At 34.1% G+C, this 10,970-nt stretch overlaps 1 protein-coding gene across 4 annotated transcripts; it reads right to left on the reverse strand.

Annotated features, from left to right (window-relative positions):
* Window positions 1–5,820: 5,820 nt before the first annotated feature.
* Window positions 5,821–9,903, reverse strand: LOC121252780 (60S ribosomal protein L18a-like protein). Of its 4 annotated transcripts, none has more exons than XM_041152582.1 (6): window positions 9,506–9,903; window positions 7,689–7,759; window positions 7,051–7,146; window positions 6,451–6,565; window positions 6,253–6,370; window positions 5,821–6,111 (listed from the first exon to the last, which is right to left on the reverse strand). In XM_041152582.1, exons 2-6 carry the CDS (start codon window positions 7,696–7,698, stop codon window positions 6,043–6,045), a joined length of 408 nt encoding a protein of 135 aa, XP_041008516.1. In that variant the 5' UTR covers window positions 7,699–7,759; window positions 9,506–9,903; the 3' UTR covers window positions 5,821–6,042. The 4 variants fall into 4 exon arrangements, with proteins under 4 accessions (XP_041008516.1, XP_041008515.1, XP_041008518.1 ...); XM_041152581.1 differs by having other exon boundaries at window positions 6,451–6,577; window positions 9,506–9,898; XM_041152584.1 differs by lacking the exons at window positions 7,689–7,759; window positions 9,506–9,903 and having other exon boundaries at window positions 6,451–6,604.
* Between the last annotated feature and the right edge of the window lie 1,067 nt (window positions 9,904–10,970).

The following is a 10,970-nucleotide window of genomic DNA, read 5'->3' on the forward strand; positions in this document are numbered from 1 at the left end:
TACAAATAAAGAACTAAAAACCTCCCAAATACAAACGAACCAAACCAAGCAAGAAAAACAAATAAACTTTATCAATGAGCATTCATTTCATAAACTATAAATTCTTTCTATCATTTTCTTTTTCTTTCATACTTTGCTTTATACATAAACCACGACCCCTCACATTGTCCAAGTGTTCTGGTGTATCTATCATTTGAGGATGACAACTCATTATTTAATTTGGTTCTCGGTCGTGATACTCTCACCTTGTCCTAGATTAAATTATGGCCATTCCCCAACCATAAGTGTAAGTCTCAGCCTGAGATTTGCTCACCCTGCTTGAGGCTGTTGATTGTTTATCATCAATTCAAGAGATACCACTCGATTTTTATTCACTTAAAAGTGGTCAAAGGAATTCCACTGGGATTATACGCCTCTAGTACGTAGGGTCCTGAAAAAATCTCAGTTCCACAACTCACAGTCAATCAAGTACTTTTCTCATGTATATAGTAAATATTAAAATCTCCCAAATCATATTTCAAATAAAACTATAAATTCTACAAAGCAATTCAATTCTATAAACATAACTGAAAATTTTAATTTATAGATTCCTACTTACAATATGTTCTTAGAATTCTTAGTTTCCTTTTAGGTCCTTGCTTTTTGTGCAGTCATTTTCATTAGTGTATTGTTAAATTATCTGAAAATTCACTTTTTACCCCCATAATTTTGAAATTTCATGTTTGTGACAAATGATATCATGGCATAACATAATTATTGCAAATATAACAAAAATTTAGATAAAACATGATGCACTACTTGCATGGAATTTACTATCTAGCATATTATCATACACCGAGAGTAAGTTAGACGCTAACTTACAGAAATTCTTGCGTTTAAACATTGAGTAGCCTGAAATGAAAGATATAATAAGGTTAAGAAATCCCATTAACTAATAAAAATAAGAATCTAATATTCCTAGAGCATTATTTATAAAATTACCCCTTAACTCTTTGGAATTTGCAAATAAGCCCCTATACTTTCAATAATTGCAATTGGGTCCCAATTTTCACCAAACTTTACAAACCTCCTGTATTTTCTATTCTAAATCCATTTTTAGTTTAGAAATTTGAGAATCAGGCATCTATTATGAGAAACCCATCAAGGCCAAGACCCCTCGAACCCTAAATTTCACTCATTGTGATTTTTGGTCCTACTTGCATACCATTAAAGATTTAGGCTTGGTTTGGATAGTGAGAATACCTGAAAAGTATTGAGAATGTTTGTAAATAGTATTAAAAAAGTAATAATAAAATAATAATAAAATATTAAAAAGTAGGTGAAAAGTAATGAATAGTAGAAAAGTAGGTAAAAAGTAATAATAAAGTAAAGAATAGTAGTGAGAGTACCTCAAGTACTCTCACTTGCCAAACACACCCTTAATCCGAATTTGGCACTTAATCACCTTTTGAACCCGAGCTTAGTACCATGTTAAGTCACTAGATTCAGATCCTTTATGATCATATTTTCGTCATATGAACAAATAAAAACAAACACAACATTAACCCGAAACCCGAGCATGGTATCCTTACTCTTAGCTTTTCTCTTGCAAATGAACATTAAGAACTTCAATGAACCACACATCCTAACTTCTAACATGCTAAATACTCATTTCTTAACAGTATTACACAGTCCCAAGAAATAAATCCATGATATCAAAGAGATAGAATTCGAATTACACACAAAATCCTAAAACTGAAACATGTAGCATGCAAATTTTCTTGAAATCACGCACCCAAAATCATCATATTCAAGTCCTAGCTAGTTCTTAGCACCATTTTAATCATATAATAACCAAGATTCAAAGCTTACACCAAAATCATGAATCTATGAGTATTTATCAAAGACTTAACTCAAACCCTAGTTTCATGGTTCAAAACAAGGTTTAACACATTGATCTAACTCTTATAAAAAAGGATTTTGAAGGTCTAGTCATCAAACCAAAAGTTGCATGAAGCTATTTAGGGTTAGAGAAGCCGAAATACTAGTGCGAATTGGCATTTCAAGGCAAAACTCCAACACAAACAACACTTGCTAGCCAAAATCATCATACCCCATCATTACCAAGATTCAACCCTTTAACTCAAAGAAAGTCATTCAAACACCCAAGCTATCAAGTCTATAACTTAGAGTAACACAAAATAGAAGAAAAGAGGTAGAGAAAAAGGGGCTTATTGAGCTAATCACCGAGAGAATTTCCTAGCTTTTCCTTACTTCTCTCTCACTCTCTCGATTTGCTTTCGAAGGTGCTAAGTGTGTTGTGTGAACTTGTGTACAAGTGAGGGGGACTAAAGTGGGCATGAGAAACAAAAAGGGAAACAAGGGAGAGGGCTATTGGGTTTGGTGGAGCAAGGCATGGGGTGATGGGAAGATTGCTTGTTGAAGTGAACAAGAGATGTGGGGGTTAGGACTTGGCCGATTGTAGGGAATGAAGAATGGTTTTTGTGGGGGTGGGTTTGAGGGGCTGAAAAGCTTGTCCTAGGGCAGGGCATGGAGCTAGGTAGGTGGTACAATGAAGGTGTCTTAGTTGCTTGGAAAGAGGATAAAGTCAAGTGGGTATGAAAATTAGCAAACCGATTGGGGTGGAGGTCCTCGGTTTTGGGGTTTCAAGTTCAAATCCAATGGGGGCTGATCCTGGGTGGTAGAAGGGTGTAAGCGGAAGGGCATGGTGTGTGTAAGCGAGGTATGAGTTTGTAAGAGCAACATGTGTTTAACTTGTTTCACACTCTTCCTTCTTACACATGTATACTAAGCTTGACATGTGTAAATGAGGTCCAAATAGAGGGTGGTGATGGTGTCATGTGTCAAGACGTGGCGCACTAGAGGCCATGTGGTGATCTCCGATGGGCCCATTTGTCACCAAAAATTGACAAAACTTTTTATTGCACTATAAAATTCTAAAAATTCATACAAAACCAACAGTGCAATCCATCTCATCTAATTATGATCCTAAGTGCCTCAAAAAATTCAAAAGACATTGCGTTTCCTTAATGGATCATAATTCGACTACGCTAACAAACCAGGAATCTAACTACTTTTTAATCCATGAACTTCTCCTAAGTTTTCATGGCATATCTAATGTCTAAATAAAAGAAATTTTTCTATAGAAATTCTTTCAAAATTTTAAAATTTTTGTCTAATTTGATTTCTAAGTGAATCTAAAAGTTTCTGAAAGTTCTTGACTTATGCGATTTTTCTTACGATTTGAAAAAGGTTTACTTGGTACTTTTCTTTCTCTTTTACTTATTACTATTATTATTTATTTTTATTTATCCTTATATTTTTCTAATATTTTTTTAGTCGTCACATCCTCTTTAAAAAAATTTCATTCTCGAAATTCCTGCTAGAATCTATTAAAAAATCTCTACTTATATGTAAACTTTATGGGTAAGGAAATTTTCCTTAACTCTCATCATTATCCTCCTCCTAACTCTCAAGTTGGAGAGCGGTAGAACTCAAATATTATGCAGCGTTTGAAGTGATGCAAGATGAAGATAATGAGTTGGCCCATATTTACGTGAAGTTGGACAAGGAATACCAACTTTACATGATTGGGAAACTATCAAGGTTTTTGTACAAGTTTTGAAGCTTTTTTATGATATGACTTTGCGGGTTTCAGTCTCAATTTATACAACTTCAAATTTGTTCATTAGAGAAATATTTATAACCTATAATTATTTGAACAAATTTTCTATGAGTGAGAGTAATATGCTGAAAACCATGTCGGAGAGGATGTTATTGAAATATAACAAGTATTAGGGGGATTTTGAGAAATTGAGCAAAATGTTGTTTATTACATCTATGTTTTACCCGTGCTTCAAGTTGGAAGTTTTGGAGTTTTGTTTTAGAAATATTTTTGGCCATGAGCGAGCATCTGAGCTTTTGATTGGTTAAGGAGGATGATTGAGTGGATGTATAAGTAATATTCAAAATCCAGCGTAGGTTCAAGTAGGGCCAGTCAAGTGTTAGTAAGACCCAAAATAACACTTATGATAATGTGGATGATATATTAAGTATGTATCAACACTATCAAGCAACAAAAGGTGTGGTAGAGTCTAAATCAGAATTGGATAAATATCTCATGGAAAGTGTTGAAGGATCGACATCCGACTTTGATATTCTACTATGGTGGAAGGTGAACTCAATTAGATATCTGATCCTTGCTAATATAGCTCGAGATGTGTTAGCTATTCTCATATCTACTGTTGCTTCTGAGTCGACATTTAGCGTTGGAGGTCGTGTCTTAGATTCATTTTGTAGCTCATTGGCCCTGACAACAGTTGAATCACTAATTTGCACACAAAACTGGTTGATGGCTCCCTCCATTAATTATGACTTCTAAGATGTAATAGAAGATGATGAAAGCTACAAGTTAGAAACCGGTAAGATTCATATTTGAAAATTATTTTCATTTAGTCTTTTCAATTAATTATATGTAGAGATAATTTTAAAGAATATTTTAAATAAAGTCGATTGAGGATTACTTGTTTCGGCCAGTGCAAGCAAGGACCTCTTTTATTGTCATAGACTTGTTGGTTGTTTAACTTTTGATGCGGCATTAGTACGTACGTACATGATTCAGGAAGCATTCTGGTTGTTGACAATTAATTAATTGGTAGCCTCTGTTTGTTTTTCTAATTTATATATATATACACTCAGATCAATCAAAATTGATGGTTGTTGACATCTACTAAAGTACGGACGCAGAGGGAAGCCAAAGTTCTGCCCATTCCGGCTTACATCATAATTGATGATGGATTTTTATTGATTGCTGCTCCAACCAGGAAGTTGCCTTTGATTGGATTATTCCTTTTTATGTAAACAGTTGTTAAGTGCGTGTTGAATACTTTAACAAATAGATTTGTAAATGGATATTTTCTCATTGAAATGTACAAATGATGATTTGGAATCTATCGAAACAAGCCAAGAAGAAACATTAATCAGGCCAATTTTGTCTATAAATTTGACTCTATTTTCATCTCATCAGTTATATTATTGAACAACAATAAGAATCATTGACCAATTAGCTAGAATTTTGTGCATGTAATTAACAAAAATAATTAATTTTTAACATAGAGAGACATGCAAAGCATACAGATAGAAGCGTTCCTATTTGGGACCAACGAAAGATGGGAGATTTCTAATACCTCCTGACCAATCCCATGTTCATGCCGAAGCATCGCTCTGGGTACTTCCAGACAATATTATCACCGTTCAAAATCAAAATGGCCAGAAAACTGAAGAGCATTTAAAGATCTTCCTTTTAGTGATTCAAAATCAAACTTTCTTTTTTTCTAGGTCAAACTATCAAAATGGAGATAGTTAGAGGAGGGAGGAGAGAGAAGCAGCTGCTCCAAAAATGGAGATCTCTTGGGATTTTAGAGAGACCACTTTTATATATGTATTACTTTCTGTGTGGTCTCTGTATGGTAACTCTTTGATACAAGCATCGCAACCACCTGGGATTAGTAAAGAGGGCCATCACAATCTCCTTCCAATATAGCAACAAAAGGCTAATTCATAAACTATCCAAACAGAGCATCCAATCTATAATAGGTACCAAACTGGCAAATATCTTTTCTAAACCTTACTGATCCCCTGGTCTCAGTATTATCAACTTGCTTTTCTACAAGAATGAGCCTGGTTATGACATATTGTTCTGGACGTTGGATTGCTTTATTTAAGGAGTGCGTATGACTGCTGCATGGTTGGGCCATTGATAAGGTTTTCGCGTAAAGGTATTTCCTCTACGACCCATTGGGTTTCCTTGCACATCAGCCGAGCTTCAAATCAACAATGATATAAATTTTCTCCATATCTGTTTCCATACAGATGCAGGGTATTTGTAACAGGGGATTTTGTATTTTATCATCTAATCTCCAATTTATGGAAAATAGTCTTGGAACTATATATTTTCTGCTCTTCTGCCGTGTTATCTACATGTCCTCGCAATTTTACTTCAATTTTCTGATGCTCACATAGTAATTTAGAAGCATCCAGGGATCAGAGTGAGAGTGGCTGAAAGAAACGAATAGCAGATAGGACCAGCAACACTACAGTACAAGCCAGTGCCTGCAATGACAACAACAATTTTGCTACCTTAAGATTGAAGCTGCACAAAACGAAAATGAAAGTGGGGAATACTACAAATTTTAACTCCTCAATCCAACACAGATTGGATGAGAGATTGAGAGAGAGAGAGAGAGCTTTTACCGCAATTGCTGAGGCTGCCAGTCCTGCTCGCTCCCTAGGATCCCTGCGGTAGTAATTTCCAAAATAGAGAAATGTCGCATAGTACCAAAGAAGTGGGAACAGAAAACCTAACAGAAATCTGTAACAAAAACATAAAAACCATCAGCGGATGCAAAGGGAGGGCTGTAGGGGGAGGGAGAAGGAACAAAATATACTTACGAAAACCATCCTATTCCGCAGCCAAAGCATGGAAGGGGCTTGTCATAAATCCCTAGTTGGGTATCTTCTGGATCTCTGATGAGGGTATACTTGCTCCGTTCACGGCCGACGGCATCTGATAAGTGCCCTACCATAATCATAAAACCTCACTAGTCTGGACAATCACTTCAAGATTTTGTTGTATAGAAAATTGAGACATCTCATATTTGTTGGATTAGGCTCAAAGTTTAAAGTGGGATAACAGGAGAAAAAGATATGAAATAATGCAAATGAAAGGTATGCCCCATTAAATTACGTAACGAGAAATGAAGAAATTACGTTCCACTTGGAAACAAATCCAGAGAAAACTGGTGTCCTTGACTAATAGCCATTAGCCGCCCATGTTGGTATCACGAGATTGAATAATACCAGCCGAGCAGTGGTGCCAGAAAACAGAAATAATAAGATATATAATGGAACATGGTCAAATTAGCCCAAAGAAAAAAACACAATGAACATGAGCATAGATGTTATTCACTTGTATGCAGAGCTACATTGACGTCAACCCAAAGAGTTCAAGCTTTTTATGGAGTATGCATTTAGTCCAAGTAGGATGAATACCTTTAACTGCTGAAAAATATCGAGCAGATGACCTCAAAAGATCAATATGCTTATCGGAAGCTGATCTCACCAACTCAATGCCATTTCTAGTGGCCTCTGCGACAACAAGAAGTGCCAATTTATAATTAGGAGGTATTAACTGTCATATTTACCTATTTGCTTATTAGCCACGTGCCTGCATGACTTCGGCCTTTTAAGGCAACAGAAGATTCATGTAGCAACCCTAAGATACAAACAAGGTAGATTTTCAGGTAATAAGTGCAGGCCTTCGAACATGTTTTGTGAGACACTGGCATAATGTCAAGCTGTTTGAGGCTCTACACACATTGCTTGAGTGTATTACATCCTTTTTCTTTTTTCTTTTGATAATTAACTTAAGCATATCACATCTAGTACCATGATATGGCTTTATCCTCACATTTATCTAATTTAATTCTTATAATCCTGCACATCACATACACCCTCATTCTAGCTTATATGAGCAAAACCATGGTCTATACAGGGGTTAAAAAACAAGGAAAACAAGAAACAAGAAGGGGCCATATATCACCACTAATCTCTTTCCAGGCAACTAATATTAATCTGCACAATGGCATGCAACAGTAAGAAAACACACATGATTAAGAGAAGTTGAGTACTTTTATCCATTGCACGGGAAGATGTGTTTTGAAGGATGATGTCCTCTGCTCTGCTGCAGCCCTAAAAGAGCCTGCTTTGCAAGTTTGAAGGAACATTTCATATTTAGTAGTATCCAAAAACTGTCATTATGCAGTCATTCATTTTCAACTATGTTGCCAAGAAAACAGATGAAAACAACTGAAAAGATGCAATTTTTAACTGAAAAGATGCTTCACCAAACCACTGGCATGTTTTAGTAGTATGGCATTAAAACAATATCATAATTGAAAGGTCCATTTCTATTAAATGAAAAACAATAATAAGAATAGAAAGCTTCTTTTTTTTCATACGATATTTTATGCAATAAAATGGTGAGTCACTTCCATAACCCAGGTACGTAACAGAAACATGCTGAATTCTCACATGAAAAATTATAAATTTCCTGTGCTAAAAGGTTAAGTGTATTTTGGTAGAATAACTAAAGTCAATTATTCCCATGAGACAACAGGGTGAATACCAAAAAATGAGGCGTACCTTTTTTTTCCCTTTCTTTTGTTGTGCATACATTAAGGAAGTAAATTTTATTTATCTATTTTTTAAAGTTTCTTAGGATTGTGTCATAGAGAGGCACAACACAAGCATCAGCATGCTCCAATCAACGCAGAGAAAAACAAGAAAACTATTCACAATTACAACCCAAGTTGCAATTGAGAAGAGTGGGATAGTACTTACAGAATGCTATTTAAGTTATAATAGATTGATTAACCATGATATGGACGGCAATAAAGCCTAACCCTCAAGGGCTAAGGCACTAGAACAAGCTTTATGCTCATGACTGTCTCATTTCAATCTAGTATATAACTTACAATAAGGCATATGTTGTTGTCTTCTATGATTTTGTTTAGCAATTCTTTCAACTTTCAAAGCCTATATTCCTGCATATAGGGGCAATGCATAAAAACTGAATCTGAAAGCCTTTGACTGTACTGTAAGTAATTAAAGGGATCAAAGATTTCCATATATGCTCTCAGTCCAGAGAACACCAGATACATAAAGACATAGGGATCCACACCACTTTTGTATGACACTAGTTGTTGCTTTATTGAGTCCGAATCATTAATAGGACCAATATAATGATACCCAGATCTAGTTCTCGAAGGGTCGACCTAGTTTTAATTGCGGGTACAGTAACAATGAAAATGACTCCTTCTTCAGTGAGAATAAATTTTTTTTATATTGGCACCAGGGGTCCGAGAGAAAGTCCCGACTAAACCACCCCTACACAGGCTTCAGTGAGATTAAATTAACAAATGTCTGAACCACAAGATGTTATTCCCATGGGCGCCTGTACAATTACAAGGGATGCTAAGTGCTGATTATTTATAGTACTGTTTAAGGAGTCAAGCTAATTCCTGTCAATGTCTATTTGCCAGCCAGTCAATCTAAACCCAAAACAATTATAAATGCTATAAGAAAAATGAGTAAAAAACTATCCCAAGGCCTTTGCCCTTAATCTCTTAAGTCACGTTTATAATAAACTTCCTATCGAGAAACCATCCAAAACCATGAAATTCCCATAACATGGTGGCTGCAGATACCACATAAAACCAGAACAAATATCATATCAATTCATAACCCACCCAATATCATTCATAAATAAAACCCAACTTACATAAATTGCATACACCCATCAATCATTGAGCCAAAATTTCTCCAGATCACACAAAATCAACACTTAATTCACATTAGCACAGATACCCACGAGATTAGAACAATCATTACATCAAAACAATCAACAAAAGGCATATAAATAACGACATAACATATCAAAACTTGCCTACGAAGAACAAGACTGAGCACTGGAAGCTCGTTTCCTTTCTGAGTTCGCGCTTCTTCCTTCAGATCAGATATAAAGAAAGAAGGGATAAAAAGATGAAATTTTTCCGCAAATGGGAACGGTTTTTGCATGACCAACAAAGGGATCCCCTTCAAAATTTAGCAAAAGAAAGCTAAGCAAAATTGGCTCCCGATTTGTGTCTATTACGAAAGAGAATGGGTTGGTAGTTAGCAAGTTATTTCAACTTAATTAAAAATATGTTTTCACGAGTCGTTGTACATCTATTGTTGAGGTAGGTATCTGAAGCATGAATTTTTATTCGTTAAAAACCCCACAAGAGAACCATACCCTTCGATTGACTTTTCGTTCTTGTATGAAACTCTGGATTTTTATTAGTGAAGCCGCCTCCATGGGTGAGAAATTATTTTCTAATTCTTTTATTCCTCGTTGTTATGTTTGCCCCACTTATTGCTTGCAATAATTGGATTTTTTTTTTCTAAGGCAGTAATTGGACTGACACTCGCAGCGTGGACAATATCCCATATTCAATAATGTATTGTTTTGAATTTAGGCAGGTAAAAAAATAATAAAAATTTTATGTACAGTTATTTTTATATATTTTTTTTAAATAATAATATACATACAACACATTACAGAATATATTATATAATAATGTTATAAAATGAGAGCATTTTTTGTAAAATAATGTTACTTTTATAAGATGTTTTATAAAAATATTCTTAATTTAAAATATAATTATATAAAGTGTTGTGAAAAATATTATGTGTAAATCATTTTCTATTTCTTTATGCACTCTATTAATGTAATTGATTGTATATTTTTTAATATAAAATAACTGTTTTGATCAATCACATTAATAAAATACGTAAGAAATATACAAAAATGATTATATATAATAGAATTCAAAAAATCATAATGCTATTTTTGATACTTTTCTTGACAAATGGCAAGTCAGTTTAGGAAGTTAGAAAAATTATGTTAGTTGTTATTAATACGGAAAAATTTAATTTGTAAGAAAAATTTATAAATTAAATCTCTTATAAACTAAATTTTGTCCTGTCAATAGTATAAAGATTGTATTCTCCACGACTTATAAGTATAATTATTCAAGAAGTTAGCGTTTACCTCGTTTTGTGATCAAAATATTTAGAGCAAGTTTCGAAATTTTAAAATCTAGAATAAAAAAGAAATAGACGTATGAATTACTCAACAAAAAATAGATATATGAATTGAATGATATAAAATATAATAGATAAATGTTTTAATCATAAAAGTAAATTCATAAATCGAAGTGTCTTGATGTGGTATATCAAATTATAAAATTATTTTTTTATAAAATAGATATAAGGTATGACAAGAAATAACGTCAGTTCATAAATCTTACTTTGTAATATCCTTTTATGGTTGTAACATTTATCAATATTGAAATGCAAAAGAAAAGACA

This window comes from Juglans microcarpa x Juglans regia, chromosome 2S (genome assembly GCF_004785595.1).
Source record: "Juglans microcarpa x Juglans regia isolate MS1-56 chromosome 2S, Jm3101_v1.0, whole genome shotgun sequence".
NCBI lineage: Eukaryota > Viridiplantae > Streptophyta > Magnoliopsida > Fagales > Juglandaceae > Juglans > Juglans microcarpa x Juglans regia.

Excerpts from the sequence above, each read along its gene's own strand:
- LOC121252780 (XM_041152581.1), bottom strand. Across the intron at positions 6,371-6,450 it reads TGCGGAATAGGATGGTTTTC|ATTTCTGTTAGGTTTTCTGT; the intron begins GTAAGTATATTT and ends TTTTTGTTACAG. Across the intron at positions 6,112-6,252 it reads TGGCAGCCTCAGCAATTGCG|GCACTGGCTTGTACTGTAGT; the intron begins GTAAAAGCTCTC and ends TTGTCATTGCAG.